This window comes from Simochromis diagramma, unplaced genomic scaffold (genome assembly GCF_900408965.1).
Source record: "Simochromis diagramma unplaced genomic scaffold, fSimDia1.1 OVJJ01000802.1, whole genome shotgun sequence".
Lineage (NCBI taxonomy): Eukaryota > Metazoa > Chordata > Actinopteri > Cichliformes > Cichlidae > Simochromis > Simochromis diagramma.
In genome coordinates this window covers 10,558,981-10,580,828 of record NW_024387492.1, presented here as the reverse complement: position 1 = coordinate 10,580,828, position 21,848 = coordinate 10,558,981, and the positions used below count along the sequence as shown (strand labels likewise).

The 21,848-nt window shown below is 39.7% G+C and overlaps 1 protein-coding gene across 2 annotated transcripts in view; it reads left to right on the top strand.

The window, feature by feature from the left end:
* usta (uronyl 2-sulfotransferase a) overlaps positions 1-21,848 on the top strand; it is a 59,254-nt gene that overhangs the window by 32,719 nt on the left and 4,687 nt on the right. For both annotated transcript variants that reach the window (XM_040017306.1, XM_040017307.1), the window contains 5 exons: positions 2,010-2,165; positions 11,963-12,042; positions 12,155-12,308; positions 20,930-21,027; positions 21,143-21,300. In XM_040017306.1, the coding sequence (XP_039873240.1) occupies positions 2,010-2,165; positions 11,963-12,042; positions 12,155-12,308; positions 20,930-21,027; positions 21,143-21,300 (646 nt within the window). The remainder of the gene's footprint in view (positions 1-2,009; positions 2,166-11,962; positions 12,043-12,154; positions 12,309-20,929; positions 21,028-21,142; positions 21,301-21,848) is intronic.

Here is a 21,848-nt window from a genome sequence, read left to right as displayed (position 1 = left end):
CATAGCGATATATGAGCTGTTGATACTAAGGAGCACTGAACCCAAATCAGTCCTAAATAAAACCAGGGTGAACACAAACAAAGGGCAGGTTAGCAGCATATCGGTGTGTGGCTTTCCTGGAGCAGCTGCAAAAGACAGATGAGTGTGTGTGCTGTGGTCGTAACGCGCAGCCGACCGGGACATTTTCTCAAACTTCCTGTTAGATGATTGAAGATTGAGAAAAATTACCGCTAATCACATTCATATCAGAGATGGCCGGTCCAGCCATGAGAAACTCATAATAATTCATGTGTGTTTTTTGAACTAATGACACATTTCAAACTGTGCAAAAGAAAAAGAAACTCGATACTTTTTTTTTTGTGTGAACGTGTGGGAAGAATTGTGGAATAGCAAGTAAGAGAGGGGAAAAAGGAGAATAGGAAAGTGGACTGCTCATCTCCGAGTCTGCTTGATATAAGCTAGAGATTAAAAAACCCCATAACAACATGAATATCAACAGGAAAAAGTGTCATTCTCTAACATGATGGGAAACAGCATGGTTACATAATACTTTCTGACAGAATCTTTACTGGCAGACCCTGTGGACATTTCTCCCAGCGTGTATCAGAAACCAAGCTCTACAGAGTGGGAACAACAATAGCACAAGCTGAAAGCTTGCCCTTTCTGTGTTGTCAGTGCCAGCGGGAGATTTGGACTTTTGAAGGCATGTCTGCTGTTATTCCTGTTAGTCAGCAGCAGGATGTTAGAAGTCTGACAGTCATTTGTCATGATATGCTGTCCTGTGAAACACTGAATGTATTTCAGCCTGTAGTTACTTGGCAAACACTGTGGAAAGTTGAACTGCTGTCCAAGACATCTATTTCCTGTCAGCTCAAAAACTTTTCCCAAATGTAATGATATCGCTTCTTTTTCTTTCTTTTTTTTCATATTTTTGTTAGAATAACAAACTTTTCTTGTTAGGTAATAAAAAACAATCTCTAAACTTGTATAATCTTATCCTAACTGAAGCTATGTTGTCATTTCAGTTCTTTACCTCTTTATCTGAGGGCATGTTCTCATGTATTTGCATCAAACGTAGTCACTTGCTAATGAAATCCAGGAACAGGCTTTGATTCTGGGACGTATATGCGGGAAGTGATATTGATACGGTGGTGTCATCTTTCTCTTCTGGCCCTCTCATCATTTCTTTCTCCCTCCTTGAACGCTTCAACATCAGTCCTATTGTTTTCTCTGCTTTTCCACTAAATTCTGGCAAATAGTCCGAGAGGCCTTCACTGTTTGTACGGATTCTGTGCTGGGGTGGGGCTGCTCTTAGCGGAGAATCAGAAAAATAAGGCTTTGTGTGTGTGTGTCAGGGAGGGGAGGGGGGTGTTCTCACTGATAAATTTTCTCAGAGTGCTTTCGTTCTTTAGGGGCCACTTGTGTAAGCCTTGTGAACTCTTAGAGATAAATGCCAAATTAGTGCATTCTTACTGACCTTGTGCTTAAATGTGTTTCATATTTAAATTACACATCAGCGATAACCTTCCAATGTAAATCATTAGTCAATTTCTTGGAAATGAAATAGACTGGTATCGACAGTTTTAAGTTTGTGAATCATGGATGAGCTAATTGGTGAGTCATGTGTGAACTTCCAAGTGATTTTGCCTCAGTATCGTTTTGACTAAGTTCTGTGGAGGAGCTTAAGGGGAGAACAGTTAAGCACTGTATACTCATACTAGGTCTTTGTGTCTGTTATTTTTAATGTACTATTAATGTGTTGTCAAGGCAGTTTAGTTCAGCTCTAGAGAGAGTAGGTTATAACTAGAGGTCAAAGTTCAGACACAAAGTTACAGGAGAATGTCGTAAGAATTTAATACATTTCCTCATTTCCCTTTTTCTGCTTTTTTCACAATATTTTTTCCTTAGCTGCTTTTTTATAGGCAAAATAGCACAGAGTAAATGCACTTTTCACTTATCAACAGTGAAAGTAAAATACAGAATACATGTGTGCGTTTCTGTCCTCGCAGGTACTCCCGTTCCCAAGCCAGGTGATCTATAATCGTGTGGGAAAGTGCGGCAGCCGGACGGTGGTCATCTTACTGAGGTTACTCGCTGAGAAACACCAGTTCAACCTGGTCTCCTCTGACATCCACAACAAAACACGCCTCACTAAGCATGAACAGGTAAGATAGCCCAGATCGCGCTGTGGTCCAGTGATAATAATAATAATAATGGATTGGATTTCTATAGCACTTTTCAAGACACCCAAAGCGCTTTACAATACCACTATTCATTCACTCTCACATTCATACACTGGTGGAGGCAGCTACAGTTGTAGCCACAGCTGCCCCTGGGGCAGACTGACAGAAGCGAGGCTGCCATATCGCGCCATCGGCCCCTCTGGCCAACACCAGTAGGCGGTAGGGTGAAGTGTCTTGCCCAAGGACACAACGACCAGGACAGAGAGCCCGGGGATCGAACCGGCGACCTTCCGGTTACAGATACGCTTCCCAACCCCCTGAGCCACGGTCGCCCCATGGCTCGTGATGCATGGATTTAAAAGACTGGTAGAAGATTATGGGGAAGATCTAACATGTGATAACACATTATATTGTGGAACAACAGAAAGAACCAAAAAACTGAACGGAAACAAAAGAGAAAGCACAAAATATAGCAAAATCTATCTTTTTCGTATTATATTTTGTGTGTGTACATGTTTAGATGTTAAGACATCTTTGTGAGGACAGAACATTGTCATGCTACTATACTTGTGAGGACCAACAGTCATTTATGGGGACAATATGCTCTTCCCAAGAGTTTGAAGGCATTTCTGAGGCTCAAAATGTGGTTTTAGTGTCAGGGTTACAATGAGGTTATGGATAGGTTTAGGTTGAAGGTTGGGATTAGGCATTCATTTTTGATGATTAGGGTTATGGTAAGCGGTTAGGGAAAGCATTATGGCAATGAGATGTCCTCGATAAGATATGAAAACAAGTGTGTGTGTGTGGGTGTGGGTGTGTGTGTGTATACAATTCAGAATTGTATAAAATTATGTTGAAAATCTCTTTGGGGTCCTGGAAGCTCTAAATAAGTCTACGGTCAATGAAAGCCCCAAACAATATCCTAGTTCATCCTAAAAAATCATTTGCAGTTCAGCTATGAAAAAAACGTCCTTTTAATAGTTCATCAAAAGAAGAAAAAAGAGGCACAAGGCTTTAAAATCTGCCAGCTGCTCTTCAGAGCAGTAGATGCAAGCTTAGTACCAAAAATAAGGTTCGCCGAAGCACTACATCTCACATGTAAAACAATACAACAAGTGTACTGTACATTACACAAAAAGATAGCCGAACTATCAAAAGTCTACATTGGAGTCCCTTAATAGCAGTTTTGGATCATTTAAAACAATCTAAACTTAGTTTGCCATGGAAATGTAGCTTTTTTTTTTCTTCTCTTCCCTTTTACTTGGACAATTTAATCATCCTGGAAAATATGGGGAAAAAAAATGACACTAAAAAATAATTTCTTTCATGTGAGGGTTTGTGGTCTTCAAATCCGTCAACTTTAAACTGTTTCCTAACTCATTCATCATTTGTTTTTATATGAGTGTAGTTAAACAGGTCTAAATCATTTCACTGTTAAACAGCCAGATGATATTGTCACATCCTTCGAGTAGCAGCGTGTGTCCCCCAGGTGAAGCTAAAGCAACTGTGCATTGTTCAAATAACTGTGTGGTCAGTGTCAAATTAACAGCAGCGGTTTATTCAGTGCTTGTTTTTGTAGTTATTGTGAGAAAAAGACTGAAGGATCATGAATCTTCTTTTATTATTTCCTGGAATATCTTGAGGACATGAGCATTGGGTTTACAGAGGAAAAACTGCGTTCCTTTAAAAATACCACAGCTTTTTAAGACGTAGTGCTCAGCCATGCTAGTAGGAATAAGAGTGAAAATGCTAAGGTGTATAAATAATGCCCTTTCTTAAATCTTTTTCTAATTGATATATGCAGTACTGTGCAAAAGTCTTGATCCACCCATCATTTCTATAGATTTTGCTAGCAAATTTGGAAAAATTGAAGTTTTTGCAGCTAAAGGGAAAAACAGAGTATGTACAATTCTGAAAATCAGTATTTGGTTGGCAACCTTCATCCTTCAATAGACCCTGAACTCTCTTAGGCAAACTTTCTTGTAATTTCTGTAAATAGTCTTCAGGAATAGTTCTCCAGGCTTTTTGAAGGACCTTCAAAGCTCTTCTTTAGATGTTGGCTGCCTTTTGTTCCATTTCCTGTCAAGATGATCCCACACTGTTCTAATATTTTTGAGGTCTAGGCTCTGAGGAGGTCAATCTATAACTGTTTTTCTATCTAGGTATGGTTTTAATAAACTGGGAGTGTGATTGGGATAATTGAATCAATTCGCAGTGAGTCCTCCAAGTGAAAGGATGAGCCATCATTGCTCAAAAAAATACAGCTAACTTATTGAAAGTGTTTTACCCTAATGATGCTCGCGGTCCAAGACCAGGAAAATCAAATTATTATTATTCTAGTCTGACCCCACTACAGCATCAGTATCCTTTCCACTTGCCCATTCAGCAAGGTTAATCTTTGAGCAGCAATGAGCCTCTACCTTCAAGAACATAGTTCATGGCATCGTTTTCAGCACCATCCTTTCATTACTTCCACAGTTAGCACCAGGATGCCAGTTTCCGTTTCTTCTATCTTACTTTTTCAACATACTTCAGTATGTTGAAAAAGTTGCAGGCAGCGGGGTTGCCAGATGCAATTTCTCTGTCCTACTTGTTATATTTATCTACTCCAACTTCTAGGACCAGGTTGCCAAATCTTTCTCCATCCCCACAGTTGACCATTCTCCTGGGTTGCGTTTAGCCTCGATAAAACATAGCAACGAGATGCTATCATATACAAGTATTGCCTCAAATGGGATTACGGTGGTCTGTGGCGTACTCTGTCATTTAATACAGCAAGGTGTATTACTGCTGACTGGGTACACTTGTGACAATCATTCCTCGTAGTTCAATCAAGAAACTATAGGAAACTGATGCAAATGAAATTGCTCTTAAGTGCCCTTGGCTCATCTTTGGCACCAGGATGCCAGTTGATGTCCCATCATTTCAAGTCTCTTTGGGGCTGCGTTCAAAGAATCTGCATTCTCTGCACCAGCTGGTCTTGTTCCTTTTCTTGCAATAACAAATACATATATGCAGGGAAAACAGATAGATCAAGCATTCCATCTATTAATGACAAGCCAGTGTTGCGCTATGTTTTTGTCCAGCAGGGTTTACAGGCACGCTGTGTTAAGTTAAACATCCAGTGCTTGTCAAACCCATTAACACTCTTTACTCTCTAAACCATTCCTGTCAGAAACCACTGATGACATTTACAAATTAAAAATCTTCTGTACCTCTCTCTGGCACATCAGTCTCACTATATGGCTTTTAAGTGTTGGCAAACTGATGCACTGATTAATTAACAATTCAACCTGCTTCTTTATCAACTTTCTTAGCATAAGTTGCCAGATGTAAATACTGCTTATTGCATTTTCATCATCTGGCTACATTTTAGCTACTGGTTGCTATGTCCTTGAACTACTGAGAGCCAATTCTCCGTTCTACTGATGCCAGCTCTATAAAGTCTGGTAGTGGATCCACATCGATAATAACAAAAAGTGACAACATCCTCCAAGTTCCTCATGCCATGGCAGGCACCATCTAATTCTTACTCTGTGAAACTCAGCAGCATCAGTCTGATAGTCCTCCTCACAAAATGTTCTTCTTACCCTTTCCTGCCCCAATTTGCTCCCTCTTCTGGCACTTGATACTAGCCCTGTGCATCATCTTTCTTGACCAGTCATTCATTGCCACTCTCTCGCTGCATCATTTACACCCTTGCTTATCAGCATAATTACCCATGACAGCTCCTCTAAATCACAAATGTGCCTTCGGTGACCCCGCTTGTGAGTTTAAATGGTATCTTCTTTTAGGAACTTGACATTTAAGATGTCCTCCAACACAAATTAACTCTACACAGATGCCACTCCTTTCACTGGTATTGGGGGTTTTTGCAGGAACTCCAAAGAAGAACCAGTAAGAATTCAAAGAATCGGTCAATATCACTAAACTCTTTCTTGTCCGTTCTTAGCTGCTAAATCTGTTCTGTAGTAACTGCAGCTCTGCTTTGGAGGCATAAAGCAAATTGTCTGCATGAATGAAAATCCATTTTCATCAACCTAGCCTTGGTAGAAATATCTATGCGAAGAAGAAACTGCCATCTTTGCTTTTATCTAATGGACCTAAATTGTCAAACTTTCAACAGCTGTCCTGAATTTTCATTGTTGCTACTTCATCTCCTATGCCCATCTTTTCCTGTGCATTAAAATAGCAAATGTTACAGTAAATGTTGTCTTATTGGCATCGATGTCATATAAATTAGACACCATTTCAACCGTGTCTACTCATCACAAGCCTTCAGCATCAAATACATCTTTATCGCTGTCTATCGTTAACTTCTGATCTCCTCTCCCGCAGCATCAAACTTTATTCAAAATATGCTCGCAATCATCCATCATGTATGCATCAATTATGCTCCTGGAGGTGGGGGTCTCCTTTGCGAGCTGCCAGTCCTTACCTTTGTGTGGTCTTACTTCTCTCTTTTTTGTATTGTGGGTTGGAGTTATTTAGAATTATTGTATCATATACCAGTCACATGTACTTTTTAGATTTCACTTTTTCAGTAATGCAATGCTCTTTTAAGCCATCTGGGCAAAAAAGAAATTTAATCATGTGGTTGTGTGGGAGTGCTGCAGTAGTGACTCACATTTGCAGCCTTCTTTCGAAGTAAGGTACTGCTAACCACTTGTGAATGGTCAGCAGACACTAAATATATATAACCATTACTGACCAAACTGATGTAAATATTACACTAATATTGAAACAGTTACTTGTTTGCCCATTCATCAATCTCTGAATGCTGGCTGCGCAGACAGTGGCAGAACACGGTTAGTCTCATTAATTCACGGGGTATAAAACATCTTTTTAGAAAGACTGTGCACATTCCGGTGTCTAAGCAAGGGGGGTCCAGTTAAGAGTGTAAGTCTGTGCTTGTGTTTGTGTGTTCTTCTCACATGTGTACTTCTGTGTTGACTTACGCAGATCCAGACGCATGTCACCTAAGTTTAGAAATGCTGGTCTCATCAGTTGTGGTTCTGGCTCTGGACTGCAGTTTTGGATGGGTTTCCTGCTGGCACTCCCAGTAGTGCTTTAATGGGTTTGCCCAGGGTCGATGCCTTGTTTGCTGATTACCAAAAGTGATGGTGCCATGTTTCTCTGGAACTTTGCAAAGCTGCTATGGGCTTTGAGGCACACAGTATCGTGAACTATCTGTGCACCAGAACAGGCTTAGTGAAAGAGATTTGTGGCATTTCCTGAATAATAATTATAAAAAATAAACGTAAGACCTTTAAAAAACAAGGAGAAAAATTCTTTACCATCCATTTGTCTGCCATCGAAGTCATGATTCCTACCACTGTCTGGCCAAAGATAAGAGTGTGTACCTTACCACACTTACTGATTATTTAGGCTTATAATAAGTTGATTGTGATATAAAGGCAAACTGAACCCAGGGCAGCAGTCAAATCTTTCTGTGGTTCCCCCTTCGTTTCCCCTGATGAGCCCTGTGAGGACACCACCAGAGCTGTGGGGAGGAGGTAGTAGGGGCTCAGAGGGTTGCAGGTATGCCTGGAATCTCAGACCGTCCTCTACTTTCTTTCTGGTGAATGAAAGTGAGGTCTGGCCAGACGGACTAAAGGGGTGGGGCTGAAAAACACACAAATACAGCAAACGTGCTAAATGCATTCAGTGCCTGCATGTTAACCTGGGCGCGGGGGTGGGAACATCAGGGGAAAATGTTTTTTAAAATGTACGTTTATATGCGTAATTCAAGTAAAGTAATAAATGCTGTAGAGTGGCTTAACAAATTCCACAGTGCTAATGAAACTCTTACATTTTTTACTTTTCTAGCAGGAGAGATCCACAGAAGGGGAAGCAGAGTGAGTGGAAATGTACTGAGCCCAAATCTGATTGGGGCCTCAGATTAACCACTCTCCGTACATAAACAAGTATACATATTACTGTTGCTATCCAAACAGTAAGTCTATGACATAACAGCTGCCTGTATGTAGTTTTTTAAGAGCAGGTCATTCAAACTGTTACTTAACCGATCGGTTCATTTGACTGAGAGCATTTTAAATAAAGACCGAAACTGTAACGACAGGGAACATGACCGTTATAAGTAAGATTTGAGAATCGGCCCCAGTTTTACAGACGTGTTGAGAGTATTAAGAAGCTGTTTATGCCAATTACAGTAATCTTTATTCTGCGACAATGATAATACTTTACGTCTTAAAGTGAAACCCAACTTACCAAGACTTACTTTTCACTTGTATTTTAAGATTTACTCTTGACGTCATGGATCATGGGAAACGGAAAGAAGGAAAAGTAACGCATTAAAGCAACTTTAACAAACACAAACACTTGAGTCCCAAACTTTTCTTAGCCTTACCTGATGGATGTGAGGAAAGGGTCTTTGCACCTTTCTGCAGGTCATGTATTCAAAAAAAAAAAGTCTTGAAAGAAATTTCATGTAATCGACCTTTCTTTGCCTTGCATTTAGTTTGCTGCTGCTGGTAACCTCTGAAATAACTGTGCTTGGTCTCTCCTGGCGCTTGTTGATGGACACACAAACTCATCACTGAGAGAGTTTTGGCTCATTGACATCTAGCCGCTGTAACCTGGAAGCCAAGATTAAAAAAGAAACTTTCCAACTTGTTAAGGATTTGCCTGCAGCGACATTTTGTTAATGTGCCCATTATTCCCTTGTAATGCATAATTCACCTCCGCTGTCCTTCTGCTGTGCAGTAGTGGAGAATTTTAAATGTGCCAAGTTGGTGTCCTCTTCTCCTGCTGCAGCTTTATAGATTTTCGTTTTCTTCTGCAAAGACTGTGTTTTCCTTTTGAAGGGTTTTGTGTGTACTCGTTGCGATAATGATCTAACAGCAGGCACCTCTCCCGGTAGAGTCATGCTCTGTGTATTGCCACTGGATGAAAAAAGGTGGACATGGACCAATGCAGAACACAAAGAAGCCCTTTCAGCCACTCTTTTTTTAAAATAAATGAATGAAACCTTGCATGGAATGTAAAAAAAAAAAACCCACAACCCAACGACAACAAAAAAACACATAAATAAAAACAGACTGATTTATTGAGATTATATTGCTGAAGTTCTCTTGCTCTTTTTCTGCACCCCTATAAAAGGTAGATCTCAACAATCCAGATTCCGCTAGATATGCAAGATGTGGGTTTAAGGTGCTAGAGTCACGTCTTACAGATCCTCATTACCCAAGCACACCATGCTGTTGAATTTGCAGCAATGTAGAATTGCAGATTGTAGACAGAAATGACTATGGCTCTCTGTAGCAACAATATTGTTATTCAGAGGTGACAGTGACAGCATCTGATAAGTGTGGAGTATGGAAGGCATTACAAGAAGAACCAATTATATCTAAATCTATTATATCCAACGCAATGGACAGTCCACAAGAGAGGTGAAGACGAGTACAGGCAAGGTGGAGTGGGTGGAAATGAGTGTCAGGATTGTGATTTGTAACAGAAGAATAGTGGCAGGGGTGAAAGAGAAGGTTTACAAGCTGTAATGTATGGTTTGAAGATGGCAGCACTGACGAATAGACATTAGGCCGTGCTGGAGGTGACAGTTGAAAATGTTAAGGTTTTCTGGGAGTGACTAGGATGAACTGACTTAGAAACGAGTATGTCAGAGGTACAGCTCAGGCTGAGCGGTTTGGAGACAAAGAGAGACAAAGGTTGAGATGGTTTGGGCAGAGGGGGGGAAATTGGGTAGAGTGGAATTGCAAGGAAGGAGGAAAGGAGGATAATCACAGAGAAGATTCACGGATAGTAAAGTTGGATGTGCAGAGGGTTGGTGTAAAAGAAGAGGATGCTAGGGATAGGGTGAGATGACAGATGATTCGCTGTGTCGACAATAAAGGGACAAGCTGAAAGACGAATACAACGAAAAGAAGCAATTATATCACAGCAGTTATGAGGGCAACCATACAAGTCCCATCCTGAAACCCTATGATGAGCAATTCAGCCATTTGGGTGTTTTTGAAGCAGATATGATAAGCTAGAAGTGGATATCACTCAGAAGTAGTGGGATATAATGAGTTTTTAAAAACAAGATAGGTTCTTACAAAAGGACACCGTTCTTTATCTGACCTTTTTTCCCCCAACCACAGCAGTCGCCGCTGATAGCCAGTAGAAAATAATACAGATTTTAAGGTGCTTCAATACTGCTTTCAGGAATTGTTAAGTATCAGAAGCTCTGTCAGTCTTTTATATATAGTTAGGATGGAGGAGTTGGGATCACTATGTTTTGTTCCCTTGTTCTCAAATCGCCTGCATTGTTCTGCCATTGAGCTTGTTTCGTGCTAGACATGGTCATGCTTGTTTCCATTATAACCTTGCCTTGAGACCATCTCTGCCCGTCTTCTGCAGTTAATTTTGTGGGTTAGCCTTGCCTCTCAGTACAGTCCTCAGCCTCTATCTCTCTGTCGAAACGTAAAACTGATGGGTAAAGTCACACGCAGACACACAAACACATCTTTTGACTTAAACTTCACATGAATATGACTTCGAGCTGTGCGGTCTGTTTCCTGGCTTTGCAGTGCTGATTCCTGCTCACTGGTCGAAAGGGCTTTGATATAGAGAAATAGGATGAACTTTATTGCAGTTTTATCACTGGTAAAATGAAAAGAAAAAGTTCCTGAAAACAATGTGTCATGTAATTAAAAGTGACTCTGGTGCAGGAGAAAAGGTCTCCGTAATTTGAGAGACGAAATGAAAGAAAATTAAAGTAAGATGAGACAAATTGGTAACAGAAGCTACTTGGACTTGAGGTACATTCATCTTTGGACTCAAAGTACCAGTGTTTTTTAACTTCCCCTGTGGCCATACCGAAAGACTGGGCCTATAATCTCTTTTACACTTATCTTCTGTCTTTAAAGGCTCAGCTAAATGAACTTGCCAAAGTTAAACTACACAACAGAGACTGGAATAAAGAAAGGCAAATGAGTAAGGGGAAAATAAATTCACAGCTTGCATACAAATAGACAAATGCAGCTTAGTATATTTCAAACTGGAAAAGAGCGCTGCACTCTCACATCTTAAAGTAAAAGCCACTCAAAGTACTTAAATGTCGCTACAAGCTAGCCAATATTTTGAGTCATTGTTCTGTGTTTTTATTATTTTTAAATTAGGCATACTGCATCATTTTCTGATGCAGAGACATAACTTGAATTAAACTAACTTTTTACATGTGTGACTTTGATAACTGGATCTTACATAGTGAATTACTCCAATATGGAACCTTTTATGTGAGGAATGACTAAGATTTTGGGTCCAGTTGCTTAGTATTTATGCTATTCTGCACTCTGTAGTTGTACTTTTTGCTTGCCTCTCCATGCAGACCTGGAAGCCCAGTGGGAATCTTTTTATTTCATTTTCTTAATTGATTTATTTGTTCATTCTGCAGAGGGTGGAGAAACTTTGAATAACAGCTTTAGAGGTGTTGGCAAAATCTTGGCTAAAGATCCAAGATGTTGAGGTGATGAACATTGTGAGATGAACAAAACAGTGATATTACATTCTGATTCTTTATTGTGAATCCAGGCCGCCCCATAGCTATTTACATAATGACTTGTTTATTTTATGAGAGGTTATTTGAGGTCAAATATTTAACTAATTCAGATGGGAATTTTTGATTTCTCTTTAAAAAACCAAAAATTAAAGATGCTGTTTTGTCTAAATTGTCCGTATCCATTGCAGATGTTTGATTTTATGCATATTCATTTTTGTAAAAAGACACATTAAATGAGTCTTTTTTTTTTTCCCAGGTGGATCTAATGAAAAATATCAGCAGTATTCCTCAGCCATTCCTTTATACCAGACATGTTCACTTCCTCAACTTTACAAGGTAATGTCTACAAAAGTATTTCATGAGTGTTGGCTAAAATGTGGGGTTGTTTTTTTTTGTTTGGGTTTCTTTTTTTGGTTCTTACCGAGTGCTTTTTATTTATCTGTGTCAGGTTCAAGATAGAGCAGCCTGTGTATATCAACATAATCCGGGATCCCATCAATCGCTTCCTCTCCAACTATTTCTTCCGTCGCTTTGGTGACTGGAGGGGCGAGCAGAACCACCTAATCCGAACTCCAGGGATGAAAGATGACGAGAGATACCTGGTGAGAAGCTTTTCTGCAGAGATGCATTTTATTTTTGAAAAGCCTTAAGTGCACATGGACTTACTTGCTTAAAGTTCTCGTGGATATGCGTCTTATGGTTTGGGCTTTTGGGCTTTTGTTTTTTTCTCTCCTTGTTGTAAATGAAACAACAAGAAACCAAGCTGGTGAATAAATGTATTGCTTTTCTTATAAACAAAGAGGTTTGAACTAACCACAGCCTCGGAGACTAACAAAAAGGAATCATTACCAGAGCGGCAAAAACTGCGGTTCTTCAAAGCTGTTTGCTACTTGAGGCTGGCTGCAAAAGCAAAAGAGTTCCCATAAACTCCAATGTCAAAATGGTCAACTTTACAGGAGAAACATGTTTACGGCATAGTACAAAAAATAGTTTTGGCCTCTCGTGCTACGCTTCAGTTCACTAGAAGGCACCACATCCTCAATTTGATTTGATGGTGATTCTTAACAGAGAATGACAAGTGGCATAAGGATAGACCGAAGTTTGAGACAGCAGTTTGTGGAAGGCCTCAGTGAGGAGTGGTGGCTGCTCCCAGGCCTGGCAAATCCCCAAATACTAATGAGAGGCGTGAGAGCTGAGAAAAGTGGGGAAGGGTGGGGCACAAAATCGTGAACTAACTTATAGTGTAGGAAGGTTTATATAGTCGTGGAACCAGAAGGGGAGTGTATGAGGTGTGATCCCGAACCTGAAATTCAGATAAATAATCTAAAAGACAGTTGTTGAAGAGGTCATTCCTAACTGTTCAATTCAGTTCGGCCCCAACGATCAGATAACCCCCTGTGAGCAAGCACTTGGCGACAGCGGGAAGGAAAACCTCCCCTTTAACAGGAAGCAACTAGTTTGGGGGGTATTTGATCTGAACCTCTATTGTGGTTTAAGTCTCTTAGAATGGTTTTAATGCAGTTTTTGTTCACAAAATAAAGTAGGTCAATTGTAATAAACATGCTGCCTAAGTAGTCTGTGCTCAAGTTGTTTTTTTTTAAAGATCTTATTAATATGGTAGACCTTTATCACAAACTGGGCCACACGGCCATGACTAAAAAAGGGAGATGCACACAAATGCCAATTAAAAGACTGTTTTTTTCATTTATAACAAACAAGGAAAGAACTTCATGCTGTGTTTAGTCAGTATGATAAGAAGTGTAAATAAGTGCATTGGCAAAGAAATGGTGTATGCAGTGTCGATTAGTGCAAAAAACCCAGAGTCTACCTGCTGTCAGTCACAAACGGTAAGTTACTTAAAACATTTGCCAGTCCCCAACAATTATTTGTTCACCGATTTAATAACCCCAGTAAAACTCGCTCCTCCAGCAAAACTTACCAAACCCAGCCAAGTATTTTGCAAGTCTATCTTGCTTGTTGCTCATGTTGCATTTGCTCAGCAAACAGCATTGCCCCAGGTCGGTTAGTACATGAAAGATACAACATGTCCCTGAACCAAAGCGGAAAAGCCTCCTTCTGCTTACCTACTTTATGAACCCTAGTCTTCATTGAAATTAGAGGTGAGCCATTTAAACAGCAGGAAGCTGGTGACTCACCTGACACAACCAAAACAAAAAAACCTACAACTAGCACAAATGGGCCACATTGATATGCCTACAATTCACCTACTATACTAGAGAACCATGCAATCACTGCTAATAGCTCACACCTGCCCAGGTGTACACACACACACACACACACACACACACACACACACACACACACACACACACACACACAGCAGCTGTAGGATCAAAAACTTACCAGACAGACACAGTTCAAATTAACCAAACAAGTCAAATTCAAACAACTCAGTTCTGACTCACAATATATCTCCTGGACACAAGTTGCAGCAAACACAATGCATATTGCATGCTTCACACAAAACATAATGTAATGGCAACAACCCAAACAACAAAACAAAACAGCCACAAACAAATTCATTTAAATAGATAAGCTTGTACTTGTAACAAACAAGTGGGGAAGATGCACACAAATGCCAATGAAAAGACTATTTTAAATAAAAAAAAAAACAAGGAAAGAAATCATCTGTGGCGTGTGCAGTCAGGGTGAAAAAATGGCATATGGAACATTTATTGCAAAACCCAAAAAATGAACAAAATCCAAAAGGTTATTTCAGATAGGAGAGCCTCCACTCTGCAACTTCGATGGCTTTTAGAAAGCATTGCCACACTGGGCCCAGGTGTTGACAGTGTTATTGATGGAAAATGGGACACAACAGCTCTCCAATGCCAGCAGATAACACCTACACCACAAACAGGCCAACAGGAAGGCAACGTGGAGTGGGTCATCACACTTAACTCACAGATACTAACCAAACTGGCTAAGGTTAGCTAAAAACTCACCACAATGAGGTCTATGTGGTCATAATTATAGTCCACAAACCACTTTGCAAAAATCTGATGTTCGCATGTTCAAATTCAAGAACCAAATCAGAGAAGCTCTCAACAATAAGAAAACACACTCGTAACAGCAGGTGACGCTGTGACTTTTGAGGGGGCAAGACATCTGGTCGCCATGGTGTTGTGATCCCGCAATATCCAGTGCCCACAAACTATAACAGTATTATTTAATGAGTCAAACAAATACTGAACCTTTTTCCTCTGTCTGCTTTTAATGCTGGTCCGAGTGCCCCAAACCCATTTGCTCTCATATTGACATTTGCTAAATCAGTGACAGAGATGCTTGTGATTTGAAATATGAATGCATTAGAAGTGTTTGACAAGCTAACACACTTAGTTGCTATGCGTGAATCACTGGTTGGCCGGTAACAGTGCATTAAATTTGAATAACTTTGGTTGCAGGCCCACTAGTTTCGCAACGTGATGCTCAGTAGAGACATGAACTGAAATGTTGCATAATGAAGTCTTATTCTGGTGTTTCCATGATGTAGACTTTAATTACAGAGGCATGTATATTGAGGAATGTTTATACATGCTCTACATATATGTAGTAATGATACTATACACTGCACTGTAATTAGCCTGTAGGATCTCTTTAAAAAATGTTAAGAAGAGATGATCCTCCTGACGTTAATATTCTGCTTTAGCCCTTTTCTTCTGTATTTCTGTTTGTTGCTGTCTCAAGACAAATTTTAACTTCCTAAATTCAAAAATATAAGCAATATATTAAAACCACACTCTGCTCTCTTTGAAGATGTTCCACATGTGGTGTTGCTCCAGGGTGGATGGCAAATTGTAAACTCATGGCAGTCTGACGCTAACCCAATATATAAATCTGATTAGGATTCGAATTAAAGACTCGATTTACCACATCAGAAACTTGATATCCTACATCTGCCTCACAGAGTTGTTTATCCCTGTAGCACCAGATTGAAGTCACTGCATACCATTTTTTTTTAACTCTACCTACCATATGGAAGCATACTGTAATTTTCAAGCTACTATTTTTTGATCTTTGTGTTCACTCCATTCCCTTATATACTTTTTAAGCAGATGACAGTTAAAAGTTAAAAGTGAGATGAAGCATCTGATCGGAGGTCGGAAATCCCCCTGAAGTGAGACGCCCAAGCCTCATATAACATTTAGGGGGAATCCAACGAAAACGGAAAACGGTGTGTCAAAACAAAAGTGAGGTCAAAACAAAATCGTATTAATATTTGTTTAAGATTAGGCACAAACTCTTCTCATTCTTTCCTCCCACAGTAAGTGCTATGAGAGACCTAAAGGGTTCAGGAGGCTGTTCTGAGAAGCTAACAAGAGGAGTGAATGTCATTCTGGCTTGAGTCTGACTCGCTGTAATTAAGTATTGCACTGTTTGCCCTGCAGTTTTGGACCATGTGAGTTGAGTTATTAAAGTATGCAGACCACAGGGGCCCCTTGCTACAGTTAAAGGAGAGGGGAAGGCTGTGTTGTCATCGACTAGCCTACCTGTGTGTGCATTTAGCTTTAGATACTCTTATGAGGAGAAAGTATTCCAGAAATGGTAAAGAAAAGTACATTTTAGATTATTATAACGCTGGTGCTTAATCCTTTAATTGAGTAAAGTTTAGGAATGCTGTGTTGTACTTAAATCACTAGAGTGTCTTATAAGGTTTGAAGTAACTGACCAAAAGCTCTGAAAATATCAGGAATTAATATGTTGATGGTGTTCCACAGATTTTGTCTTACTGTACTGGCATAAAGTGTCTCGTGGCAGCATCTCATAAATCAAAACTTTTTCAAACTCAGTCTTCCTTTGGTTTCCTACTTTGCTTTTTATGTTACACTGCTGCTCCTGGTGTTATTTTTGTACTGTCTTTATTAGCAACAGCAGCAACCTAGTTCTAGTATCTAATCAGTAAAACCAAAAAAACAGTTGTTGCAAAAATATGCCTTCCATCTGCACGGTGTACACGGCTGCTGAAAACAGTACACACTGCAGAATATGCACAGAAATGTATTATATGCAAAAAGATACATTTAGGGCTTCATGTATCAATTGATCAATCAAATATTTATTTCAAACATATAAGCAACAAATTAATAAACAAGAAAAACGAAGAATATCAAATCAGTGAAGAGCATCATATTCACACGACCATTTCCTTTTGGAAAAGAGGAGGATGACTGCATTGATTCTTGGCAAGTCACCTCTATAGGGAGATTAAGTAGGTCTTTCATGGTTAAAGTTTCATTGACAGTATTGGGAAGATGAATGTCCACACTATAAGTACAAATTCAAGTATGTACGGAAAGAGTACCCCTAATGTTAAGAATCACCCCTCAGACTGAGCATGGCTGTATCCTCCACCTGGTGTGCTTCAGCCTGCTAGCCCTGTGTTGGTTTTGTATGTGAGGTGTTGATGAAAGAGCGCTGTCAGTTGCTAGCCGGGGCCGAGGGAGCCTGATGCACGTGTTACTGAGACATTCCTGTGGTCGGCTTGGATTTTCCGTCAGTGCCCACACCCCCTTTTACATACACACATGCTACTTTATACAAAGGCATGCACTGGTCAGTTGAACATAGCACGCACACACTTAATCACACTCAGACACACATGATATTTACCACATGCGCAGTTATTTTGTGAACCATTATGCAAATTTAAGTTGCTTTAAAATGCCAACTTGGAATGATGTGGTTGGATAATTTATATTGTATTGAGCTGAGTGTTTGACTGTTTTGTGTGTGTGCATGTGCATGTTTTTTAATGAATTAAAACAAAATACAGATGCATCCGCTGACAGTACTAAATCAACCTCTGTCTTGCCGCAAAGTACAAAGTGCATGCATGGCAGCCTACATATGAATACGCTTGCAAACACTTATAAAAAATGAGTGTCTGTCCTCACTGAACCTAAAGGGCCCAGCTTTTTCTCAAGACTTGGAAATACTGGTTCGATCAGATGAGATTCCCACAGTAATTTGACATAATCCAACATTTAAAATGACAAGTAGACTTATTAAATAAATACACAAATTGTATTAGAGGGTTTACTGGCAGCAGTCTTGCCTTAGCCTGCCTTGACTACAATAACAGACAGGTGGTGTGTCACACTGTTGGCCTAAGGCACAACGAACACATGAGGTTCACTCATTACAGATTTTTTTTTTTTTTAATGAATTTCTGTGGTTTGTGTAACATAACTATAATCAGTGTTTTGATACTGAGGAAAACCATGAGTGCAAAGCATAGGTCCTCACTCTTTTAATAATTAAAACCTAATTTGGCTTGCTGCCTTAAATTTCTTTAAGGACACACTGCAAACTATGCCAAGATATGTCAAACTTGGTCAATTTTGGCATTTTAACAGATTCGACTAAAGACATGGGAACAGATTCTGTTTTCTTGTGACAGGCTGCACGTAAAAAGTGCCTAAAGGTAAAGTTTTAAATAGTTTCTTTGCTATTTTGTCTGTTTTATGTAGACACGACACTGGTTCATCCCTTGAGTTAGATGCCTTTTCCTGCTTGAATGATTCATAGGTCAGTGTTAAGTGGATTACCAACATTAAATATTAAATTCAGTCAGGAAGCCTCAAGACCATTTTGTAAAATTACCAGAAAAATAAATGGAATGGTTAAGCCCAAAATAGGCCTAAAACTTAAAGAATATTAAAATTACAGTTATTACCTCTAATCTTTACTAGAAATGCTGATGTACCTGTTTAAAAGGCACCCACTTGCTCATGTGTTCAAAAGATTAACTCAAAAAGCCAAAGCGTCTTTCCACTGCCTCCAGATAGCAAATACAAACAAAAAGTTCTTTTTTTGTTTTCTCAAATTTGAATGCAAAACGTCCCATGGGAAAGGTTAACATCATCAATTACCCCTGTTTTAATTTATGTCTACATTCCATTCAGTGAAATGGGAGACCATTGTACAGATTAGTGCCTATTTTGCTACAGTTTCTGTGAATGCTCTGTTGGCATAATCCACAGTGAGAAAAGGAACAATGAGCTTGAGTGTGCACACAGGAACTCTCTTTGAAATACTAATAAGGTTTTCTAAAGAGAGTGCGTATTGTCTGCGCGTGTGTGTGTACGTGTGTGCGTTGTTGTATACAAGCTGTGGCTGGATTCCCAGAAATCACCTAAATGTTGACGCATGAGGGTCTCTGTCAGCGAATGTGCCACTTCCTGTCTGTTTTTGTTTGTTTTAGTGTATATGGCTTTTGCACCTTTTACCATCAAAGAACATACTCATAATTGATGAAAATGGATCCACTCACATCACCATTCTTTAAATAGAATGGCGCTTCATAAACCTGTCATTAGTACCTGGGGATCTGCCCAGTCCGCGAGCTGCCTTCCAGTCCTCACTGAGGCCTTCCCCAAAACCGCCGTCTAGATCTCCATTCGTGGATCTAGCTTTATTCCACCTACTGTTTTCCTTCAAGAAACAATGTCTTGAAGATGTGGTCCGTGCTAGTGAAATGAAAAATGAAAGAAAAACATGGCAAACTTTACGCAAGTCTGCGCAAGACTCGTACACTAACAATAGTACAGTGCTGAACTTTTCTTTTTTTCCCTGAAGGTTCCTCTGGGGTATTGTTGTGGTTCCCTTTGAAGGGTTTTCCAGTCTTTTGCTTCACTGATCACCAATAAGTCCTGTTCCCAGTGCACAGCTGAGAGGAGTCACTCATAAAGTTCAAGCACAGCCTGCAGCCACTCTGTGAATCAGAGGCACAATTGTACCACAGTTTTCAGCCGCAAGAAAAATCTAACTAATCAAGTGAATAATTTATTTCATTCCAGCGCATGCTGCACAAGGCTTCTTGTGATTGCAGCTTAGATAGATGCTAAAGTGATATCACTATTACAAATATCAAGTCCATGATATTGTAGGTGAGTCTTTTCTCCGTTTGGAGCCTTTAAGTCATTTTACTTGCAAGTATTTCAGACTTTATGTAACATCTACTGCAATCCTGCCCCTCCTACAGAGGATCCAGGATCTTTCTCGCATTTGTTTTTACAGGCTTTTGGGTTCAGTTTGTCTTTATGTAGTCTGAGAACAAAGGTTGTACAACCTTAGAAAAAGATGTTTGAGACTGTATGAAAAACCCTGAGCAGACCTGATGGCAACATTTTTCAATGAGGTGTTCTCGTAAGGCTTTTATATCATGCCAGAAAATACAACTGGAAATAAATAAATAAGTCGAGGCTAATAGAAACATTAGCAATGAGTGTGCAAATGTCTCCAAGACACATAAACACTTAAGCATATAAACATGCTCTTCTACACATGGTTTATGCCTTTTTCTATGTTTACACTCCAGTCAGCATCTCTGTTTCAAGCTTCCTAGTGCACTCAGATGATTTCTTATGCCACACCTGCAGCAGCAGGAGCAGCAGCTTGGATCCTTCGTGAGGCTCTCTGACTTTTGTCCTGTCGGACTTGGCCATTTTTGTGATGATCCATGTTAGGCTTAGACTATTTTTGCCAAATTGCTGTTTAAGTTAGTCATTACAGAGCCATTATGGTATAAATCTAAACAACAACCTATGACAAAATGTTCTAAATTTGCCTCATGCATGTAGTCTGGTGTTACTGTAGGTGACATATTTGAGCGCAAGCCTTGTGCACACATGTGCCTGCTGCTGTGTGTGGATGTGAGCCATGCTTCGTGGAGTGTTTTGTTGCTCAGGACTTGTTGCTATCCCTGAGGCTTACGTCACCTGACATGGATTTGACTGCTGTTTCCGTGGCACTCAGTCGCTGGCCAGCTTCACTCCTGCAACTGTCTTTTTTCCATTCATTACTCAATAGCTTTTCAGATAAGTGGTTTTTCAAGTTTCACAACTCTGGTCTCATTATCTTAATCGTGACATCTTTAAGTTAAACACGAATTCATTTGAAATTACTTTGTCTTCCTATGTGGTATCATAGCCTATGAGATCAACTGAGATGAGAGGGAAGAGCTTATCTTTGTGCACAAGATGTGGTTTGACAAAGCACTTTGGCTTGTGGGGTAATGACAGGCAAGCAGTCCAGGTTCACGGCAGTGCAAGTGAATAGCTTCCTCTAGTGGTAAAAAGAAACAATTGCAATTCTGATTGAGATCAAATTCGCTGCAAGTAGAATAAAAAAAAAATTAAAAAGCATAAATTATTATTAAAGCAAAAAATATAAAGACTCATATGTGTTTGTCTGCTTTCAGGACATCAATGTTTGCATCCTAGAGAATTACCCTGAGTGCTCCAACCCAAGGGTTTTCTACATCATCCCCTACTTCTGTGGACAGCATCCTCAGTGCAGGTATTTATGAGATTTTGTCAAGTTGCATTACAAAAGCTTGGTAATATTTCTTTCCAAGTAATGCTACTCTAGTGCAAACTTTCTCTTGGTCTTATTTTCCTTCTGTCTCACACAGAGAGCCAGGAGTATGGGCTTTGGAGAGGGCCAAACAGAATGTGCTGGAGAACTACCTCCTTGTGGGGATATTGGAAGAGCTGGAGGACGTTCTGCTCCTGCTAGAGAGGCTCTTACCTCATTACTTTACTGGAGTACTCAACATCTACAAGAGCCCTGGTAGCTGCACCTTGTGATATAGAATGTTTTATGTTGTCAGAGTATCGAGTGAATGTTTTCCTATACAAGACAATAAAAAAGTCTTTAGCATGGTAACGTGATCAACGTAATTAGAATGTGAACAGTTTTGCGGGTATTTTGTCACAAATTTGCATAGCCTGGTAGTGACCGTTAAAATGCTCTAACTTCCACACAGGACAGAGTTAGTTCTCATGATTTGATTTATGCATACCTTTTTTTTTAATGAGGTTCTGATCACAAGATACAGTTTATCTGTTTATTTTGAATGTCATAAAAATGTGCTATTACATGATTTGGGGTGATCTTTATTACGAGAAATATTCAGTGACTTCATACAAAAGGTATTGCAACACCTTTTGTATGTGATTTATCAAAAATATCACCTTTATAAGAGCTGCAATAAGAGTTAGGTAGCACTCTTAGCACTCATATGGCTAGTAGTCAAGATCCTGTGACTTCCAGATACAGACAAACAAATTGGTGATGGCTAACCAACAGGGCATAGTAGTGGTGGACAAGCAGAGCAA